We start from the raw sequence: 24,240 nt of genomic DNA, 5'->3' as shown, positions 1-24,240 counted from the left end.
ACTGTAAGGATAAAAAATTACAAATCTTAATTTAAAGCACCACTGTCCTAGGACAGTGGGATTTTAGAAGCAAGCATTTATCAGATGACTATGACCACTAATGAGAGCTGAGGCAGAGTACAAGATGTACAGTCCTGTGCTGTTTGCTGCTTTTATAGTTCTGATTAAATGGAAACTGTGGGGATCACTTCAACGGAGGAGCCTCGTTCGTCAGTGGTTCTCCTCCAGTTGACTGTGCCTTCCACTAGTCTCTTCCACATGGACTGTGAATATGGCGAACAGCATACCTTAGTTTCCGGTTACCTCTGCGACTGCAGTCTGTAATGGCTATAGGCATGTTATAGATGCCTGCATTTAAAGTGCCACTTTGTCTGATGGCAGTGGCACTTTAATAAGCACACTCTTTTATAATAAGAATGTCATAGGTAAGGTTTTCCTAAACCATGTTTACTTTCCTTATACATGTACATAGTATTTGCTATCCTTGACTAAATGATTCTGATTCACTGATCCTTAGGGTAAATTACATTTTAACAAATTTTGATTTCATTACATTAACTTTATTTTAAAGGGAACCCGTCACCATGAAAATGCAGTGTAATCTGCAGGCAGCATGTTATAGAGCAGGAGGAGCTGAGCAGATTGATATATATGTAGTGTGGTAATGTGAACAGTGGTGGAAGGAAGGGCGGACATACCGCCTGTGCAGCCGGTTCAGCTGCACAGGGGCCCAGCGTGGGAGGGGGCCCTCCAATTAAGCTGTCTATGCATCTACAGGACGCACAGACAGCTGATTGTAATGGTGAAGCAGAGAGCCGCACGCTTCACCATTCATCATCACACCATCCAGCATGTAGAAGGGGCCCACCTTACTATCTGACTTCAGTCTCAGGACGTACTGCGTCCGCAGCTCTGAGGAGCTGGGCCAGGGCAGCACATCCTGAGCTGCATCTGCGATCGCCCCCCCATCCTCCATACAGCTCAGTCCTGCTGTGTAGTGGGTAGCGTCAGCCAGCCAGGCCTGTGCTGAGCCACTTCACTGTGTGTAGCTCCGCCTCCCGTCTGGTAATGCCAGTAGCTCCGTGCCCTGGTTGTAGCCCCGCCCACATGGGGTCCTCTCCTAGCGCTTCTGGTGCTTAGAGGGCTGCAGCAACTTAGGAGGAAGTGAGTGAGGACCGGAGGCTGCCCCAGTGACCACTGTCTCTGCCAGACACTGAACTTGGCTTGGTATGTTGTTATTTTTTTTTACCCCATCCATCCCACCTGTCCCCCTCTGGCCCTCCTGTGACTGTCCCTTACCCACATACGATGAGGCTACATTTACAATGTATTTTGCGGTCCGCAGATCTGCAAGATATGTATGCCGTCCATATGCGATCTGTATATTTTTGCAAACCCATTAACTTAAATGGGTCTGCAGTCCGCATTTTGTAGAGAAATATAGGACATGTCACATTTTCCATCTTGTACAGAACGGACATACGGATACGGAAAGCACATAGAAGTAATTTACTTTCTGCATCCTTATGTCTGTTCCGCAAAGGATAGAAAATGTGACATGTCCTATACTGGTCCGCAACATGCAGGCTAGGTAATAGGTCTGCAAAAAAATGCAGATGGCACATGGGCGTCATCCGTAATTTGCAGATCATAAAATACATATGGTCCTTGTCGTGTAAATGGGTTAAAAGTGTTGCCCAGACATGCAGGGGGTCATTTATTAAGACCGGTGTTTTAGACACTGGTCTTAATAACCCCTAAACTGGAAGTGGTTCTGCTGATGTTATGAAGAGGAGCCGGCCTCTCCATAACTTCAGCACATCCAGCGCCAGTGTAAATGCATATCATCCAGACTGAATCCTGACCTGTTCATTTCAATAGGTCTGTGTGAGGAGGCATATGTCTGGCAATAACTACTGTGAGGGGCACATATCTGGCCATAGCTAATGTGATGGAGCGCATATCTGGCCATAACTACTGTGAAGGGGGGACAATATCTGGCCATAACTACTGTGAAGGGGGGACAATATCTGGGCATAGCTACTGTAAAGGAGGCACATATCTGGACATAACTACTGTGAGGGGCACATTTCTGGACATAACTACTGTGAGGGGGGATAATATCTGGGCAAAGCTACTGTGAAGGGGCACAATCTGGCATAACTACTGTGAGGAGGCACATATCTGGACATAACTACTGTGAGGGGGCACATTTCTGGACATAACTACTGTGAAGGGGGGACAATATCTGGGCATAGCTACTGTGAAGGGGCACATAATCTAGCATAACTACTGTGAGGAGGCACATATCTGGACATAAGTACTGTGAGGGGGGAACATATCTGGACATAACTACTGTGAGGGGGGCACATATCTGGACATAACTACTGTGAAGGAAGGACAATATCTGGGCATAGCTACTGTAAAGGAGGCACATATCTGGCCATAACTACTGTGAGGGGGCACATATCTGGCCATAACTACTGTGAGGGGGCATATATCTGGCCATAACTACTGTGAGGGGGACCTATTTGGCCATAACTACTGTTAGGGGGCAAATAATCTGGCATAACTACTGTGAGAGGGGCACATATCTGGCCATAACTACTGTTAGGGGGCACATAATCTGGCATAACTACTGTGAGGGGGGCACATATCTGGCATAACTACTGTGAAGTTGGCACATATCTGGGCATAAATACTGTGAGGGGGCACATAATCTGTCACAATTACTTTGAGGGGGCCCATAATCTGGCATAACTACTGTGAGGGGGCACATATCTGGCATAACTCTACTGTGAAGGACACATAATCTAGCATAACTACTGTGATGGGCAAATAATCTGGCATAACTACTGTGGTGGGCATGTATCTGGGCATAACTACTGTGAGGGGCACATATCTGGGTAAAATTACTGTGAGGGGGCAGATATCTGGCATAACTACTGCGAGAGGGTACATATATCTCCATAGCTACTGTGGAGGGGGCACAATGTGGATATTACTACTGTGTGCTGGCACAAAGGGGCAAAAATTACTATGTAGGAGCATTAAGAGGACATTAATACGCACCACAGTATCTGAAGGGTTTCCCCTATCTTTGATGCGACTGATCACGCCTTCCTCTCCTTGTAGGATTAGGGAAAGATGACAAATTGGGGTCCCTTCTGCTGCCACACCTCATTGTATTAATCTTTACCTATGGCCTATGTTTATTTCTATATGTGTGGTTGGGGGGCCCAGGCACATTCTTTGCACAGGGGCCCTCTGCTGCCAATGGTGGAAGGCGTGTATGGCCCTCTCAGGTACCTCAGATGGGTGAGACAACTAAAATCCAGAGAGTGGCAGTGGTCTCAGCAAAATATATGTTTGCTGAGACAGTTCTGGGCTGGATTTTAATTGGATTGGCGGGTAAGCTTGGCAGTGGGATCTGCCAATCCACACCCTTCCGACACGGGTATTCCCTTCTACCTGAGGTGATCGCAGGTGAGGCCTGCTGTAATCAGGCCGGCATAAAGCACCTCCCACTATGTCAGTCTGGGGGAAGTGTGTGTGATCCTGGAGCAGAGGCTCTGTGTGAGTGGTCTCAGCCGGGTTGGCTGAGGAGCCACGAGGCTAGGCGATAGCCTGAACTTTGGGTGACGCAGTGACGCCTGTAAAACAAGGATCAGGAGGCCAGAGTCGGGAGGACTACTGGGCCACAATCCCCCTAAAGGTGTTGATGTGTCACAGCCTGGAGGTTGCTGGACTGTATGGCTGAGGAAAGCAGCATTTGTGTTCCATGTGTGAACAGGGCTCTCTAGGTGAGTCAGGGATACGTTTATGTGTTTATTTAGAGCGAAGATATCTGTGAGTGTGATCCCCCAAAAAGAGATGATCCCTTACAGTAGGAAAAAGATTCAGTAAAACTTATTTTACTCTTTTAATTCCTGCTTGTTCTGGGCAGTCAAGGAGGCTATCTCTGTATGCTCAGTCATAGGGGGAAGGCTGCAGTGATGAGCGAAGTTAGAAAAAAATTCACAAATACATTTGATTTGTGACAAATTACTTTGTCACCAAGTGCAGTCCTTTCAATGTAGTGGGCGCAATGACGAGAACGGCGATAGTGCCGCCCCATGTAATTGAACCCTTCAGATGCCGCATTCATCGCTGATCGCGGCATCTGAAATAAAAATTAATGCCTTTCAGGGGTTAAAAAATATATACATACTCACCTTATCCATTTGCTTGCAGAGAGGCTGTCGTGGCCATCTTGATTGAAGACAACCAGCCAGCACGGTGACGTGGTGACGCTACAGGTCACCCTGTACGAGATTTTGCACAGTGTCTTCAATCAAGATGGCAGCGACGGCCTCTCTGCAAGCAAATGTTTTTTTTTGCCGCCATTTCAGGAAAAATGTATTCGCTACCACAGAGCACGAGGAAATTCGGATCAAATTTTTTCCTGAAATTCGGATCAAAGTCAATTAGTTTGGCTTTGATTCGATGAACACTAACTGATAGGATCACCTCCTTGACTTCGAGGAATTAAAATGAATAAAATACAAGTTATACTGAAACTTTTCCCATAAAACTACATATCAATCTGCTCAGCTCCTCCTGCTCTATAACATTCTGCCCATAACATGCAGCTCAGACACTATGTTCAACATGGCAGGTTCAAGCTCTGTTTGCTAGTCATCCAAGTCCCTCCAAAATGGGATATGTAAGGTTGTGGCACAGATTCATATTGAACACTGTGTTGGCTATTTTCTACCTTCTACCTGTATCCAGGACATGGGATTGCCTGTAGGTTAGTTTTCCTTGAAGCTAAGCAGCAGGCAAAGGGCTGTCACGCTCCTCCCCTATGCATTTAGGGGATGTTCAGCCCATCTTTGAGTTTTTAGAAAGCACAATAGGATAACCACCATCAATGGTCAACTGTGAACTTTTTTTCCACAAGAAATTGGCACATGAAAGTTTAGTAGAACAGGCTTTTATCATAGAAGTTTTATTTGATTTGTAATTTTACGGCTGAATTGTTTAGTGAGCAGTGTGCGCCAACAATATTTAGCTCCTGACACATGAACAAGGAAAGTAAAGGAGCGGGTCACACAGGAAGACAAAATAAGGGCTTAGAAAACACTTACACAACATTCTTATTACACCATTCTGATTTCTAGATGCAGTGAATGACTTGATGCTAGCCAGTTTTGTTAAAATTGCGTAGACATTATTACATTATGGGCATAATATAGCAGGCATTATTTATGAAAACCTGTGAGGCAAAAAGTAGTCTATCACTTTCCAACATCAATCCAATCTCCCTGCACTAGAAAAAATTACAGCCGCCTGCATCAATTCTAATAAATAAGTCATTTTGTATTTTCAAAAATTCTTTTAGGAATTCTGTGATATTTCTCACTCACATTGATATACTCAGATATTTGAAAAATATCTGTTTTAGTTCTGATAACATGGCTGTGTAAAGACATCTGTAATCATAGGATCTACCGTTATAGTAAAAGCTTATTACTGATCCGTTCTTGGTGGATTATAGCTGGCCATACACAAGATCACGGTCGGACACTTTCTCTTGGCTTTGCCATAAACATTCACATTCAGCTCGGCTGAGAATACGTGTTTATTTCTATGAAATGAACATAAAATTGATTATCATGAAATCAAACATGCTTGACCACTCTATTCTATTGGTTGATGTCACCGAATTCGGCAGATTTGGCCAACTTTTACCTTGTGTATGGCCAGCTTAAGATGTCCAGTAAAAGTGTTTGTGGATGTTTATTGATGATGGATTTGAAGATATAGAATTTTCAGAATGTAAGGTTATATCTGTTAATAGCATGAGCTCATTCATTTTACAATCTGGGACAGATTTTAGTGTTTGCACACAATGGGACAACATTCACAAAGAAACAAATATCTGATTTTTTCAGATGTAGGGCACCTTCCGATTCATTCAGTTATATATGACACAGCTCACTGAAGAAACAGAATAATACATTAAGGCCTCCTGCACACGACCGTATGGCTTTTTCAGTGTTTTGCGGTCAGTTTTTCACAGATCCGTTGTTCCGTTTTTTGTTTCCGTTGTGTTTCCGTTTCTGTTCCGTTTTTCCGTATGGCATATACAGTATACAGTAATTACATAGATAAAATTGGTCTGGGCATAACATTTTCAATAGATGGGTCCGCAAAAAACAGAACGGAAACGGAAGACATACGGATGCATTTCCGTATGTGTTCCTTTTTTCTTGTGGACCCATTGACTTGAATGGAGCCACGGAACGTGATTTGCGGGCAATAATAGGACATGTTCTATCTTTAAACGGAACGGAAATACGGAAACGGAATGCATACGGAGTACATTCCGTTTTTTGGGCGGAACCATTGAAATGAATGGTTCCGTATACGGAATGCAAAAAACGGCCAGTAAACGGGGAAAAAAACGGTTGTGTGCAGGAGGCCTAAAGGAGTTCAGTCACCAGCAACCTCCCTATAAAACTGTTTGCATAGACACATAGCTTTGGTTCACCTGATTAAAACGCAGTTTTCCTTTTGTTGATCCAAGGCTCTGTTCCCGAGTTCTGAGATGTTTTCTAAATATGCAAATTAGGCCTTTGGTGCAATAAGGGCATCACCTTTGTTCTTGTCGCACCCAAGCTTGACTCCTTTCTGGGGTCATCCCCTCCCTCACTCCTTTGCCACTGCCTGACCCTGTCAATCAAAGCTGGAAGGGAAGGGTTGGCCACAGAAATAAGTAGAGCTTGGTGGGCAACAAGAACAAAGGTGATGCCCACATTGCACCAAAGGTCTAATGTGCATATTAAGAAAAATATCAGAACTCAGGAATAATGTTGAGCGAACTTCTGTTTTAAGTTCGGCGTCTAAAGTTCGGCTTCCGGTTAGCGGAGAATCCCGATATGGATTCCGAATTCCGTTGTGGTCCGTGGTAGCGGAATCAATAATGGCCGATTATTGATTCCGCTACCACGGACCACAACGGAATTCGGAATCCATATCGGGATTCTCCGCTAACCGGAAGCCGAACTTTAGACGCCGAACTTAAAACAGAAGTTTGCTCAACACTACTCAGGAACACAGTCTTGGATCAACAAAAGAAAAACAATATTTTCATCAGGGGAACCACAGATATGTGTCTATACAAACAGTTTTATAGGGAGGTTGCTGGTGACAGATTCCCTTTGATACTACAGTTGAATTACATAAGAAGGTGGCTACTAATCTTCCACAATCAGAAGAAAGATTGAAATGGTACCTGGATTTTGGATGAAGAACTTAGTGGTAAGATGGACTCATCCACAATATGAGAAAACCCCTACATGCAACATGATAATAGAAAAATAAGGGAAATGGAGATTATTTGGATGACAGAGACAGATATGCATGAGACAGAAGCCATACAGCACAATTATATTTACCTGAAGAAAAGATATAGGAAAAGAAATCCTATCATCTATCCCAGTTATACAGATACTATCAGACATACTGTATATCTTCAGATTCCTAAAACCAAGGAGATTATACTTACGTGTACGTCCTACTCCCTTCAATAATCAATGTTCAACACACAAAAAGTGGTTATTCAGGTTTCCTTATTGAGCAGACCATACATATACAAAGTATAAAGAGAAAGCAGTCATATCCACAGAACACCTATATAAAATCATGTAACAATAAAAAATAAACATAATTGATATCGCCATGTCCCCCCAAAAAATTATAGATTTGCCAATTTTTGGTCACTTTGCCCCTCCCAAGAAATTGAATGAAAAGTAGGTTACCAAAAATGGTACTAATAAAATACAGAGCTCATCTCTGTAGAGAAAAAAGTAAAAAGTTCTGAATGTGGCGATGTAAGGAAATTATTTTATTTTTGAAAGGTTTTTATTTCTTTAAAAGCAGTTTAAAAAAAAAAACTACAGTATATAAACTTGATATCGCCGTAATCATACTGACCGACAGAATAAGCTCGTCAAGTCATTTTTAACATATAAACAAAACCGGAAATGTAATTTTTTATTTCTCCACACAAATATATATTTTTCCGCTATTTTGCAATACAAGATACAGTGATTTAAATGGTGCCATTAGGAAACGTAAATTGTCCCACAAAAAATAAGCCCTCATAAGGCTGTGTGAGTGGAAAGTTATCAGTCTTAGAAGGTGGATGGGAGTGTGGGGAATGAAAATGCAAAAGCAAAATTTGGCCAGTTACTTAGAGAGTTAATATGTATTATGTAATAAGTACGGCTTCTGCGATCCCTAGCAAAAACAACTACTGTGGCTAGCACGACATCTTCCCTGCAGCTGCTACTACATGGGAAATGTAGTGTTATATGGTGGCTCTTCAGGTACATCTTCATTCCGCCAGAGCAAGAGGGTCTTCATGTTAATGCTTTTTACTGTGGGTCATAGAGCAATCTCCCACCCTCTATTACATCTATATGAATGAGTAGGGCATATGGATCGGAGTTGTCATGATGATGCCATATATGGAATCATCAATATCTGTTTGTTGGAGGTCCGACTTCTGGCACGAGCACTGCTTCCTCTTTAAAATTGCACTGCTCTTGGCCTCGCCTGCATCGGCGTCGCCGTGTAATTAGAAGTGCTTGTCTCATTCAGGAAATGGAACAAGCACTTGTAATTACTCTTAGCCACTGAGAATTTTGAGATGATGTGTGGTGTGATCTTGAAGACGAAGTCATGCTTGCAAGAGCGCCGCCTACTCTTCAAACAGCGGATCGGTGAGGGTGCTGGGAGTCAGACCCCTGCCGATCAGATATTGATGTCCTATCCTAAACATAGGTCGTCAGTCTTACTGGCTGAACAACCCCTTTAATTATGGCAACTGAATAATGTAGGAGATAAAAACGTCTTGGCTGTGACAAAGATGCAGGCTTTGGGATGTAAACGTTATAGCAGTATTCTCTCCAGCATGCCCATGAGAGCCTTATGGTGTGAGCCGCCATTTCCAACAGCTGGAGACTACTGGGTTATTGCATTGCAACTTCTTTTTTATGCTCAATCTCTTGGTAATTGGATATCGTGTTGAAAATATATATTCAAAATAAATGTAAAAAATTGTGCAGCGACATAATATTGATGGCCTATCCTCAGGATAGGTCATCAATATCAGATCAGCAAGGGTCTGACTCCTGGCACCCCCACGATCAGTTGTATGAAGGGGTCGCAGACTTGTTGCATCCTCTTCAAAGATAATTGTACAACTGCTTGTCCCATTCACTTGAACGAGATGAGCAGTTGTAAGTACACTGCACTGCCACTACAAGGCAAGTAAATATGAAGAGGACGCAGTGCTCGCAGGATTGCCACAACCCTTTAAAACAGCGAGTGCAGGGAGTCGAAACTCCCTCCATCTGCTATTGATTACCTATCCATGTATGGTGTGCTCTCCATTTATTGCTATGGGAGTTCTGAAAATAGCCAAGAGAGCATGCTCAACTATTCTCAGAAGTCTCATAACATTATGAGCACATTCGCATGCATGGCCACCTCTTTATTTACTGCCATGGGACTGACGGAAATACCTCGGCCAGCACTTGGCTATTTACTGAACTAGCGGTGAACAGAGAGTGGCCACGTATGCGTAGCTGCTCTCTGTTCACTATGTGGCTCCTGTTCTACAGATAGGAGCTGGCTCCACATCCTGCTGCTCACATTGTTTTGATAAAGGCACTTGCATGTGCCGAAACACGCGTCACCTCTTCTATGAGTGGCGAATAAACCTGATATAATTGCAGTACAAAGGAGTGCCGATTCCTTCCTTCATTCAAGAATAGGACGTGTTCTATTTTTTTCGGAAACGGAATTGCAGACCCGGAAGTGCGGATCCGCTTTTCCGGATCCGGGCAGCACATAGTGTGGCCCCATAGAAATGAATGGGTCCGCAATTCAGTTCCACAAAATGCGGAACAGAATTGCGGACGTGTGAATGGAGCCTTACGGGTATAGTGAATGCTATATGCAGTTGTTTCCAGATTCTTAATTCTCAGCCCACTGGCTTTGTTTCAGTGCATCCTGGGGTCTTATTGCCGTCTGTATTGTAGTTATGTTTGTCACAGGCTTTTTGTTTGCTGTGAGTTTTGTGATTTTCTTGCCGTCCAGTTGGACTTAGCAGTTCAAAGTTAGTTTCTGCTAGGTTTTATTCCTCTTACCGTACCTACATTCTTCACTCTTCACCTGTATGATGCCATTGCTGTCTTCCATCTACTCAGGGCCGGATTAATGTAGGGGCTGATGGAGCTGCAGCTCCAGGCCCCTACCATAAAATAGGCCCATCCGCCAGCCAAAAGGCCGTCGGGAGCGGCCAGCGCTAAAAGTCCTCTGTTGTACACAGCGCAGCGTCACATAGCACACAGACAATGCAGAGACGCTCACCTCACGCTGGCAGCAGGGAGGAGCCTGAGGGAGGGACTCGGGAGGAGCGTAATATGATCCTAGGGTGGAAGCTGCTTCTGCCAGCCCCTCCCCTCCCCGCCCACCAACCAATCAGAGCTGAGGCAAGGCAAGCACTAGCAGCTCTGAGTCGTCTGAGTAGTACAGGGAGTCTAAGAATAGAAATGAATCGAATGAGTCACAGGTTAAAAGAATCTAAAGATCCGATTAGTTAGAGACTCATTCGATTCATTGAGTTAAAAGGGCCGGGAGTCAGAGGCTAGAACAGTTTACATTACACTGAGGCTGTCAGAGTCTAGAACAGGTTACACTGAGGCTGTCAGAGTCTAGAACAGGTTACACTGAGGCTGTCAGAGTCTAGAACAGGTTACACTGAGTCTGTCAGAGTCTAGAACAGATTACACTGAGGCTCTCGCTTTTGTTGCAGCAGTGATAAGATTAAGGGACAGGAGCAGAGAGATAAGAGAAGTGACAGATGACACAGAGTTTAGATTACAGGTTGAATTAACCCTTTAGGATCAAATTGGCTTCTCAGGAGATATATATGTTAAAGGCATCTCATTCAGTAGCTATATAACTAAGGGTGGGTTCACATCTCCTTTATGGATTCCGTTAAGTGGGGACTGTGGGGACTATTTTATTATCAGCCAGTGACTGTAATTCAGCACATAGTTTTCCCTGTGCGTGCATTCACATTTCACTTCACTTGGTTCGTTGTACTACTGTCAGTGTCAGACTGTTGTCACTGTGGGTAACAATGCACAACAGACAACAATGCACACCACAGTGACAGCTCCTGACTCCTGTCCTGAGTCCTCCTGTCCGGCGTCAGCCTCAGCTTCCCTTCACTATCACTATAATCAATCACTCTTCCTGATCCTGACTCACTCATTAGAGAGCTGAAGAGCCGACTGAGTCAGCAGCAGCAAGTGAATCGAATGGATAGCATCTGCGCATGCGCAACGGCACCTAGAGTCTTCAGTTCACTTGCGAGTAAGCTCAGCAGTCAGTGACTCAGCAAGTGAACCGAAGATCCGATTCATCTGAAAGATCCAAACTTCCCATCACTACTGAGGTCATATCCGGCGGGCCCCGGCATTACAGGAACAGCACCAGCTGCTCTGACGTCCTGCCACCGGATATACGTCACAGGATATCCGGCGGCAGGACGTCAGAGCAGCTGGTGCGGTTCCTGTAATGCCGGCCCGCCGGATATGACCTCAGTGCGCTCGCGGTTATCCCTCCTATACGCTGCGCTGTGTACAACCTGCTCAGCAGTTTGGACCAGCACACGGCCCACAGCGCTCAGCCACACCAGCCCGCGAGCAGGAGCTTCTGGAGCAGGTATCAGATAAACTCATCCAGTTGGAAGGGAGGGCAATCATAGTGCTGTTATGATTTATGGACACAGCTCTCAGCATGCTTAGCCAGCCTTCTATCTGGCTTTGCATCTTGAGAGTTTCTGAGCCTGTGGACTGTGACTCTCAAGAAGCACAGCCAGATAGAAGGCTGGCTAAGCATGCTGAGAGCTGTGTCCATAAATCATAACAGCACTATGAAAATTACTGACTGGCTAAGCATGCTGAGAGCTCAGTCTAAAAAACATAAGGCCTCTTTCACACAGGCATTGCGGAAAAATGTCCGGGTGCGTTGCGGGAACACCCGCGATTTTTCCGCGCGAGTGCAAAACATTGTAATGCGTTTTGCACTCGCGTGAGAAAAATCGCGCGTGTTTGGTACCCAAACCCGAACTTCTTCACAGAAGTTCGGGCTTGGGATCGGTGTTCTGTAAATAGTATTATTTTCCCTTATAACATGGTTATAAGGGAAAATAATAGCATTCTGAATACAGAATGCATAGTAAAACAGGGCTGGAGGGGTTAAAAAAAATAAAAAATCATTTAACTCACCTTAATCCACTTGCTCGCGATGCCCGTCATCTCCGTCTGACTCTTTTACTGTCTAGGACCTGTGGAGAGCATTAACTATAGTTTAAGGACCTGGGATGACGTCACTCTGGTCATCACATGGTACGTCACATGATCTTTTACCATGGTGAATCACCATGGTAAAAGATCATGTGACGTACCATGTGATGACCGGAGTGACGTCATCCCAGGTCCTTAAACTATAGTTAATGCTCTCCACAGGTCCTAGACAGTAAAAGAGTCAGACGGAGATGACGGGCATCGCGAGCAAGTGGATTAAGGTGAGTTAAATGATTTTTTATTTTTTTTAACCCCTCCAGCCCTGTTTTACTATGCATTCTGTATTCAGAATGCTATTATTTTCCCTTATAACCATGTTATAAGGGAAAATAATAAGGTTCGGGTCTCCATCCCGATCGTCTCCTAGCAACCGTGCGTGAAAATCGCACCGCATCCGCACTTGCTTGCGGATGCTTGCGATTTTCACGCAACCCCATTCATTTCTATGGGGCCTGCGTTACGTGAAAAACGCACAAAGAGGAGCATGCTGCGATTTTCACGCAACGCAAAAGTGATGCGTGAAAATCACCGCTCGTGTGCACAGCCCCATAGAAATGAATGGGTCAGTATTCAGTGCGGGTGCAATGCGTTCACCTCCCACATCGCATCCGCGCGGAATACTCGCTCGTGTGAAAGGGGCCTAACACATTAAAGAAATTACTGTTTCTAGCTGCCAGTCCACAGCAGCTAGAAACAGTAATTTCTTTAAAGGGATTCTGTCACCAGGTTTCACCCCTGTCAGCTAAACATATGCTGATGTTCAGGGCGTCTTCACGATTCCTAATGTGGGCTTATAAATGTCATCTGTGGGCTTATTTAGCTAAAAAACAGCTATTACTAACCTGTCAGTCAAACAAATAAGGTGCCCAGCGCCGCCTTTCCGGACTTCTGCACCGCCTCCTAATCCTCTGTGCCGCCTCTAGCTCTCCCTCCCTTCCCCCTCCTTCTGCTGTAAGATCTCGCGCTTGCGCACAGGGCTCTGCCTGATGCGCCCGTGCGGACTTCTCCATTTGGCTTCTTACAGCGAAGTGCACATATGCCGGCACTTCGCTCAACCCCTGCATGCGCGAGATCTTACAGCAGGAGGAGGGGGAGGGAGAGCGAGAGGCGGCACAGAGGATTAGGAGGCGGCGCAGAAGTCTGGAAAGGCGGCGCTGGGCACTAACGGCGGCGGGTGCGGCCGGCACCTTGCATCTATTAACATCCCCTTGGGCTATTTGTTTGACTGACAGGTTAGTAAAAGCTGTTTTTTAGCTAAATAAGCCCACAGATGACATTTATAAGCCCACATTAGGAATCGTGAAGACGCCCTGAACATCAGCATATTTTTAGCTGACAGGGGTGAAACCTGGTGACAGAATCCCTTTAATGTGTTATGTTATTTAGACACAGCTTTCAGCATGCTTAGCCAGCCTTCTATCTGACTGGCTAAGCATGCTGAGTGCTGTGTCCATAAATCATAACACAGCTCTATGAAAATTACTGTTTCTAGCTGCTGTTGTCCACAGTCCACAGCAGCTAGAAAACAGTAATCTTCATAGTCATGTTAAATGATCACTATAGTGTCAGGAAAACAAAGCGGTTTTCCTGACACTATAGTGCCCTGAGGGTGCCCCCACCCTCAGGGTCCCCCTCCCGTGGTCCCCCTCCATGTTGCCAAGATAGACGCCAAATGAAGGGGTAGTTGCAGGAACAAAATACTTTAATGGTATTGATAAAATATATATGTAATTAAGACACTGAGTGCAGTTCCATAAAAAGGCCCAGCAAAATCCTCAGCACCAGGCCCATGATGCTCTTAATCCGGCCCTGCATCTACTCCATTGCCAGCCTCCATCTCCCTCATCCAGTTTGCTGTCATCTATCAGTGAGTTTATTAGTCTGTATTTGCTGTCTGATTCGTGCTTTATATATATATATATATATATATATATATATATACAGTACAGACCAAAAGTTTGGACACACCTTCTCATTCAAAGAGTTTTCTTTATTTTCATGACTATGAAGGCATCAAAACTATGAATTAACACATGTGGAATTATATACATAACAAACAAGTGTGAAACAACTGAAAATATGTCATATTCTAGGTTCTTCAAAGTAGCCACCTTTTGCTTTGATTACTGCTTTGCACACTCTTGGCATTCTCTTGATGAGCTTCAAGAGGTAGTCCCCTGAAATGGTCTTCCAACAGTCTTGAAGGAGTTCCCAGAGATGCTTAGCACTTGTTGGCCCTTTTGCCTTCACTCTGCGGTCCAGCTCACCCCAAACCATCTCGATTGGGTTCAGGTCCGGTGACTGTGGAGGCCAGGTCATCTGGCGCAGCACCCCATCACTCTCCTTCATGGTCAAATAACCCTTACTTTCAAAGTTTTCCCATTTTTTCGGCTGACTGACTGACCTTCATTTCTTAAAGTAATGATGGCCACTCGTTTTTCTTTACTTAGCTGCTTTTTTCTTGCCATAATACAAATTCTAACAGTCTATTCAGTAGGACTATCAGCTGTGTATCCACCTGACTTCTCCTCAACGCTACTGATGGTCCCAACCCCATTTATAAGGCAAGAAATCCCACTTATTAAACCTGACAGGGCACACCTGTGAAGTGAAAACCATTTCAGGGGACTACCTCTTGAAGCTCATCAAGAGAATGCCAAGAGTGTGCAAAGCAGTAATCAAAGCAAAAGGTGGCTACTTTGAAGAACCTAGAATATGACATATTTTCAGTTGTTTCACACTTGTTTGTTATGTATATAATTCCACATGTGTTAATTCACAGTTTTGATGCCTTCAGTGTGAATCTACAATTTTCATAGTCATGAAAATAAAGAAAACTCTTTGAATGAGAAGGTGTGTCCAAACTTTTGGTCTGTACTGTATATATATATATATATATATATATATATATATATGTAATTTATTTTTTTGCAACCATCCAGTTGTTAAATAATTCTGCTGTTCTCAAGTCCTCTGGATATCAGCCATTGATTAGGTCTTGGCAAAAAGCATTGCTGTAGCTGAAATCAAGTTCTGCCGTCTTGTAGACAACTTTCATTGTTACAGTAATGCAATATCAGAACCTGGCAGCATTCCTGAGAGTTGCTTAGCAAGCCTGATATGAAGAAAATACTGCCTAGAATGCAAACAATCAAGAAAGGGTCTGGACACACAATGAATAAGGCGGGAAATCTGGGAGAAGTGTGGAGGAGAATTCACAAAAAATACAAGCTAAAACTCACAATCAGTGGAAGAAGAATAAAGCAATGTATCTACAAAGTCACTGCAGGGCACCATATTGTATCAGGAAGGTTTCTTTGGCAGTATGGTGGAGGGAGGTGTACAGATACCTGATGTCAGGGGGGCATCTCTGGGTGGAGAGTAAGGTTAGTGAGATTAGCTTCCATTATCTGGTGCCATTTTCCCATACTTCCTTTTCTAAAAACAGCAGTAGGAATTTATTGTACAAAACGGTATGCTTTATATATGAAGCAAATGTAATTTCTAGCATTTGCTGCACACTTCGTATTGTTGGTCTCTTTTTCAGTTGTCACAGCTGGCGGAAAGAGCCTTGCAAGAAAGAACTACGTGTGTGACCAACAGGGATATGTCCACCGAAGAAGTATTAGGCCAGCATGCAAGGTGGCCGACCTCCATCTTTCACAAAAATGTACTGTTGTATGGTTCTTCATAGCTATTTCTATTTGGAGTCTAGTTATGACCTTAGTGAAGCCGCCCACTAGATGTCTATTCCCCACAGTCTTACGTTTTTATGTGGCTTCATTCAGTATGTGGCTATAAAACGGTGTTCAAACGTATACCATTAATGATAAAACAAGAATACAATTGTAATAATAAATCAATAATAAATTTGTCTAAATTAATTGGTACCAAAATGACGGTGCAGTTAATGCCAGAATTGTGTCGTAACCATAAGGCCTCTTTCACACGGGCGTTGCGGGAAAATGTGCGGGTGCGTTACGGGAACACCCGCGATTTTTCCGCGCGAGTGCAAAACATTGTAATGCATTTTGCACTCGCGTGAGAAAAATCGCGCATGTTTGGTACCCAAACCCGAACTTCTTCACAGAAGTTCGGGCTTGGTAGGTGTTCTGTAGATTGTATTATTTCCCCTTATAACATGGTTATAAGGGAAAATAATAGAATTCTGAATACAGAATGCATAGTAAACTAGCGCTGGAGGGGTTAAAAAATAAATAAAAATAATTAAACTCACCTTAGTCCACTTGATCGCGATGCCGGCATCTCCTTCTGTCTCCTTTGTTGAATAGGACCTATGGTGAGCATTAAATACAGGAGCAGGACCTTTGATGACGTCACTCCGGTCATCACATGATCCATCACCATGGTAAAAGATCATGTGACGTACCATGTGATGACCGGAGTGACGTCATCAAAGGTCCTGTTCCTGTATTTAATGCTCACCACAGGTCCTATTCAACAAAGGAGACAGAAGGAGATGCCGGGCTACGCGATCAAGTGGACTAAGGTGAGTTAAAATATATTTATTTATTTTTTAACCCCTCCAGCGCTGTTTTACTATGCATTCTGTATTCAGAATGATATTATTTTCCCTTATAACCATGTTATAAGGGAAAATAATAATGATCGGGTCTCCATCCCAATCGTCTCCTAGCAACCGTGCGTGAAAATCGCACCGCATCCACACTTGCTTGCGGATGCTTGCGATTTTCACGCAACCCCATTCACTTCTATGGGGCCTGTGTTGCGTGAAAAACGCAGAATATAGAGCATGCTGCGATTTTCACGCAGCGCATAAGTGATGCGTGAAAATCACCGCTCATGTGCACAGCCCCATAGAAATTAATGGGTCGGTATTCAGTGCGGGTGCAAGGCGTTCACCTCACGCATCGCATCCGCGCGGAATACTCGCTCGTGTGAAAAGGGGCCTAATAGTAAATCTGACCCATATCGAAGCTGGTGTAAAGTAGAACTGGCTTAGTTGCCCATAGCAACCAATCAGATTTCATTATTCATTTTTGACAGCTCCTTTGGAAAATGAAAGGTGAAATCTGATTGGTGGCTATGGGCAACTAAGACAGTTCTACTTTACACCAGTTTGATAAATGACCCCCTAAGTTTTAAAAGGAAGCACCTGAATGATAAAAACTAATCGGTCAAAATATAAAAGTGAATGACAAAGGAAGGCCAACAAGGATATCTTCTTTGGATTGAAAAATAATGGTAGTCATATTAAAAGAAGAGGATTCAGCAGCCATCACGGCATAGCAGAACTATAAAGACTTTCTGATGAGATTCTAGCTCATCTGCTATGAAACTAATACAAGGCTGCTGGTATTTTGCTTTCAGCAGAAGGAAATTGCTTCAATTTCCCTACCGTGGTCTTTTCCAGACAGTGAAGCAAGTGGTGATGCTGTGTTGCGAATGTAGATCCAGTCTTGGTAATGAGAGCGTGTTCCTCCTCACTGGAATCCTGTAAGCCAGAAGAATACAATATCTTAACTAATGATTTGGGCAAATATAAATGTGAATCATATATTAATGTTAATAGTTAGTTTTGTAACAAAAGACAAATCCTTTATTACCATTTCCATATATTTAAAGAAAACACTTTTCATTTCCCATGTATTCATTTTGACTTATATTAAAACAATCCTTTATTTCTATGGCACTTGAATTCACATCTGTGCACAGCTTTGATGTCTGATGTGAATCCATGGAGCAGAATGGCACGTAACAAATCTTCGAAGACCTTTTAGCGTTGCTTCTTTTACATTTTGCCTCCATAAATATTTTATGAGTGATCTTATTGAATAAGATCTCTCATTGATGTTTCTTTTATTTTTTTCTTTCTAGAAGTCTAGCGTAACACTGGGCCTCATGCATATAAACTGTTCTATGAAGGGTACTGCCTAAAAAAAAAAAAAAAAAACACATTTCAGCTTTATTTTTTATTGAGTATATTATTTTTTCAATGAGTATATTATAGGCCTTTAGAATCTCTATATGTGTGTGAATGTAAGGCTGATAAATGTAATTAATTACAATATTAGAGAGAAAGGATACGTTTATTGGGGACTACTATGCAAATTAAAGGAAGCTCCAGCACCCTGTTGGGTGGCCTCTAGCCTGGGTACTAGATGATATATGGTTGGGCACGTAGGCATACAGGTTCCACATGGTATCCCGCTGCACATTTGCCCACAGATCCTACGCACAGGTAGGTGCTCCAAGCTGGTGACTTGCGATAAGTCTGGCAACCATGCAAAGCAAGGAAGTGTTGCAATTTTGCAGATATTTTCCTGGGAAGGGAAACTCTTATTGTATGTGGGTGAGAATTATCCTGCTGAAAAATGTCAGCTAGAAGCTCTGCCATGAGAGGCAACATATGTAGCCGCAGGATGTCCTGCTCATATTGCTGAGCTATTAGTGTCCATTGTATCACTACTAGAGGTGACCGACTGTTGTATACAATGGCTCCCCAGATGATCACACCAGCAGTTGGGGCAGTGTGTCAGACAACAGATCTGTCTCAGACATAACAGCATGCCGAACGTTGCAGTAATAAGACATTTCTATCTGGGTGCCTTATTTTTTTGTTGTAAATGAGTGGATAATGTACATGTGACCACTGATGTTCAGGAAGCTTAATTTTTGGCTGTTGTTTGATATTTTACCTGAATGGGACTTACATACTTTATACCCACTCTACCAAAACCCCCTAGATTGTTTGAGTATGTTCTTGCTTACATTTCGTATATCACATGTAAGCAGGCTCGGACTGGCACACCGGGAGGCGGGGGATTCCTTGGTAGGCGCTCAGTCTCCTGCGCCCGGAGATAAGATGGAGGAGTAATTATTTCTCTTTTCTCAGGAGAGATAATTATTGTAACCACTAGGTGGCAGTATCGCACAGTGATGCAGACTCCTACTGGTGTACGTTGTACAGGAGGCCATGCAGTATCTTCTAGAGCAGGGATGCTAAACCTGTGGCCCTCCAGCTGTTGTAAAACTACAACTCCCACCATGCCCTGCTGTAGGCTGATAGCTGCAGGCTGTCCGGGCATGTTGGGAGTTGTAGTTCTACAACAGCTGGAGGGCCACAGGTTGAGCATCCCTGTTCTAGAGGCTACTGGGGCTGCTGGCTGTGAAGGAGAAGAGAAGGTGTCTGCCTCCTCCTGCCCTCCCTGCTGTCAGGAAACTGTGGCTGCTGGAGAGAAGGACTCCTCTGCGGTGCTGGGCTGATTTCTCAGGTTTGTGACAGTAGTGAGCTGTAGGAGACTGTAAGGGGGAAATAGGGGATTTGTTTATAGCAGACACAGATCTATGAATGTGTGCTGCTCTCTGCAGAGTTCAGAGTGGCATTGGGGGGACTCTGCCCTAGGTCCCCACAATGCCTCTGCTTTAGGTGCACCCTCATAAGTGCCCCAGCTCCAGATGCCCCCCAATGCCCCCACTCTAAATGCACCCCTAATAATGCATCTTTTCCAGTTGCCCCCCTAATACCTCTTCTCCAGGATCACCACTATTACCCTGCTTCAGGTGACATAAATGCTCAAGCTCCAGATGCCCCCACTCTAAATGCACCGCTAAGGGTACTTTCACACTAGCGGCAAGGAAGTCCGGCAGGCTTTTCCCGGTGGGTGAACAGCCTGTCGGATCCGTGCTGCCGCTAGTGCATGTCGTAGTTTTATTCTGGCCTCCTCTTGGCATATTTTCCATGCTGATGCCGGAACTCCGGCCTGCCCCCATTATAGTCAATGGGGCCAGAGCGGTAGTCCGGGGGCGCGCGTGCACTAGCGGCAGCACGGATCCGACAGGCTGTTCACCAGCCGGAACAGCCTGCCGGAGTTCCTTGCCGCTAGTGTGAAACTAGCCTAATATTGCCTCTTCTCCAGTTACCCCTGCTCCAGGATCCCCACTATTACCCTGCCTCAGGTGACCCTAATGCCTCTGCTTTAGTTATGACCCTCCGTTTGTGCCCTTTGCTCACGTTGCTCCTCTAGAACCTTTGCTTGGGCTTTGTTAAAGGTTGTGACCTGCAAAGGGGGTTGGACTTATCCCCGAAAAATTCTGCACAGTGCGTCACATTCTCCAGTACTGACACATATGGTTTACATGGCTGTAGTGATGATATTCCGTATTTACATGTTACATGTAAAGAGATACTGGTGGAGTGGTGAAGTAGTTAAAGGGGTTGTCCAGGTTTTCAAGTTATCCTCTCCACACCATAGGGCATAACTATATGATTAGTGGGGTCTGATTCAGCGACCCCCACTGATCCCAGGACGGGTCCTGTTCCCCCTTTTGATGATGTGGCAGGCCACACATACGCCCAGCTTCTCCATTTATTCTCTTTGGGACCATTGGAAATAGCCAGCGCTGTACTCTGCCATCTCCTGCAACCCCTATAGAGAATGGATGGAGAGGCAGGGCATATGCTCGAGCTGCCACTCAGTCATGAAGGGGGATCAGTGGGGGCTCCAGCGTCCAGACCCCCACGGATCACTTAGTTATCCCCTGTGGATAGAGGATAAATAGAAAAGTGGACACAGGCCCTTTAACAGGCGAGCATTTCTATTTTAGTTTGACAAATATTTTGGGCTAGATTTTTAATTTTAATTTTATTTATTTTTTTACACCCAAAGAAAACCTTTAAGGATAGGAAATGTGAAAAGGTGAAACAGCTATGACACGACAGGTGATAAGTGTCTGATTGGTGGGGGTCTGACTGCTGGGACCCCCATTATCAAGGGAACGTGGTCTTAAGACCCTTGTGTACATAGATTGGTGGTAATGTAATCGAATATCTCAGGACCCCTTTTTTCACGATCAGTGGGTGTTCCAGCAGTCAGACCCCCAGCAATGTGATATTTATCACCTATCCTGTAGATAGGCGATAGGTCATTATGGTAGGACAATAATGTAGATCATGTACAATATGAGGAGGTTAAGATTTGATAAATTTCATGACAGAGATTTATGCTTAAAGGGTTTGTCTCACTTCAGTAAATGGTATTTATCATGCAGTTAATACAAGGCACTTACTAATGTATTGTGATTGTCAATATTGCCTCCTTTCCATCACATTATACACAGCACCAGGGTCGGCGTTAGGGGGGGCAAACTGGGCAATTGCCCAGGGCCCCCATTGTCTAAGTGTAGTGTCCCACTACGTAAGGGTGGGCACTACTCAAGGGTCAATTGGGTCACATTATTCTCCACCTCCTGTGGAACATGGTTATGGTATTTTATATTGCATTGTAATGTATAATTTCATGTTATTTCCTGTGTACCAGGCCTGTTAGGGGTGTAGTTCCTCCTCCTAGGCAGTAGAGGGAGCTAGGGAACCCCCTAGTATATATAGACAGGTCTAGTCCAGAGAGGGGGGGGTGTTTTAGAAGCCAGTATTGACTTTAGCCAGATGTTAGCTGAAGTGCAGCTTCTAACATACAGCTAGATAGCCAAGGCTCCTAGCTTGCCCCCAGGAGAAGAGGTTCCCTCCTGAAGTTATCCTGCATCTTACAAAGTACAGAGCAGTGCTAATTTTAACCAGCAAAGTAGAAAGCGGAAAGGCAGAAGGGTATTTGCAGCAAGTGGATTCATACCAGAGGAAGGTTCCCTCCCAAGGATAAAGCCAGCTATTAGGCATTCGGGCCTTGGAGAAAGTCAGACAGGATTCTGCAGAAAGTACAGCCTGATCTGTAAGTTGATTCCCTCTGAGTAATCTTGCTAGGATTCTACCTGCCATTTATGTCAAGCCTGCCTGATACCATTATCCTGCATATGGAACTTTATCTGAAGCTTGTAAATAGTTGAACTGTTCAGTAAAAAGGAGTTCTGGTTCACTACAACTGTGTGTACCTCAATTATTCCTACAACAAATCGGTGTGCCACAGTTACCGGCACTGGCGTCACGAACTATAAGGGGTCTTGCCACCGGCACACTATACTTCCAACACCCAGGGCACCTCACCAACCACCCAGCCTTGTCCCTATATACAGAGAGTGCCCCAGAGGAACCATGTGCCAGCCTCTCCATCACTGCTGTACGTCTGCCCAGGGTCTTCTACAAATTGTGAGTACCAAGAGTAACCCTCGGTCTGCTAACTGACCCCCGTGACCTCACATTCGCTCACCCTGCAGGACTGGCGTACTGCATAAGTGGCCCCCTGCTTCAGTGCTGCTGTTCAGCTGAACGTCCGAGGAAGCAAACGGGCGGACAACTGAACAGCTGCACTTTACAATGCAGTGTACGGTCTCCTCCCTCACATGTAAGAGAAATCTTTATCACAGTCCTGACAGGACCTGCCATAATGTCAGATGCAGGAGGCGGAGCTCAGCAGAGAAGAGGGGATGAAGGACCTGCGATGACCTCACCATCATGTGACCAGAACAGGAGGTGGAGCTCAGCAGTGCAGTAAAGTAATGAAGAAGAAGACCAGCCCTGCATGTGAAGAAGTATGGATTTAATGTAAGTGCCAGGGAAATGCTGGAAGTTGTAGTCCTCTCCTCTTATACCTCCTGTTATGTAATATCAGAGTACATTACAAGAGGAGGTATGAGGAGAGGACTACAACTCCAAGCATTTCCAGTTTGTTATGTAATATCAGAGTACATTAGAAGAGGTAGTATAAGAGGAGAGGACTACAACTCTCAGCATGTCCAGGCCATTGTTATATAATATCAGGGTACGTCTCGCAGGATTTTCAAGGAAGATGGTAACACGTGTGTTTGTCTCTGACTGGGGCTGAAGGAAAGGGGGATTTACCTTTTTCCTTACGCAGGCTTTGATGCAGGATGATTACAACTATTAATATTTACCACAACAGTTGGCGACCACGAATTAGAAAGCTAATTTTTTTCCCCGTTATTAGCAGAACTTAAAGGAGACACAGCTTAATTTTCAAAAAGCAAAAAAGGCCGGCATAAGGTAATATCCTTTTTCCATACTCTCATTGTTGAGAAAGTTTTGCTCTTTGTGAATTTAAATCTGTGTACTCCAATCTGCTGATATCAGGAAAGAAATCTACTTAAAAAGAACCTATTGTGTATATGGTTGTTATCTGCTGCATCAGGGGGTGTGTAAGTGTTTTTCCCTTGTAAGTTGATTGTACAGAGGTTGTATGATGAGATTGTATGATCATTGATGAGTAGTTCAGGGTATTGTGTTTTTTGTAACTTTTAACTTTTATGTTACTTTGATTTTGTAAGAGGCAATTTTATAGAGGTTTATAGAGGCAGCAATTGGTTTTAGTGTTTGTACATTAGAGACAGCGTTTAGAGAGTGTTTTTATATTGTTAACCTGTAAATCACCCACAGAGTGGAGGTTTTGCTCTGGTTTCAGGGAGTAGGGAACAGGAAATATAGAAACTGTTTTTATTGCTGGATTTTGTACACACTATATTGATTTCCTCTGTGTGATGACCATGTGCTTGGAGGCCATCTTTACCATGTGCTTGGCGGCCATTTTAGTCAGTTGACTATGGAAAGCGATCTGATTGTTTTTGCCTGAAATGTTAGTTTTGTCCAGAATAGTTATCTTGTCTTTTTGTAACCTTTCTATGTACATTTTGATTTTGTTTTGATACGTTTTGTGCGGATATCGGTTGAGTGTTCGGTTAGGGTTAGCTCAGTGACCAGTCTGATACAGGAATCATTGTGTGAGCATTAGTGGCAGTTTAGTGGTGAAATCGTCCTATAGTTGATGATTCTGCTTAATGTTTGTATATCTGTGGCTGTTACACTGAATTGTAGACTTGTTTGGCATAATTAATACGGGTACTACAGTGTAGAAAGGTTCTG

The 24,240-nt window shown here is 44.0% G+C and overlaps 1 protein-coding gene across 1 annotated transcript in view; it reads right to left on the bottom strand.

Moving 5' to 3' along the window:
- Positions 1-24,240, bottom strand: part of KCND2 (potassium voltage-gated channel subfamily D member 2) — a 532,200-nt gene that overhangs the window by 30,250 nt on the left and 477,710 nt on the right. Inside the window, exon 4 of the mRNA XM_040411532.1 lies at positions 17,812-17,907. Within this exon, the coding sequence (XP_040267466.1) occupies positions 17,812-17,907 (96 nt within the window). The remainder of the gene's footprint in view (positions 1-17,811; positions 17,908-24,240) is intronic.

Source organism: Bufo bufo, chromosome 1 (genome assembly GCF_905171765.1).
Source record: "Bufo bufo chromosome 1, aBufBuf1.1, whole genome shotgun sequence".
Taxonomy (NCBI): Eukaryota; Metazoa; Chordata; class Amphibia; order Anura; family Bufonidae; genus Bufo; species Bufo bufo.
Note: the sequence above shows the minus strand (reverse complement) of the source record. Positions and strands in the feature narration are given on the sequence as shown.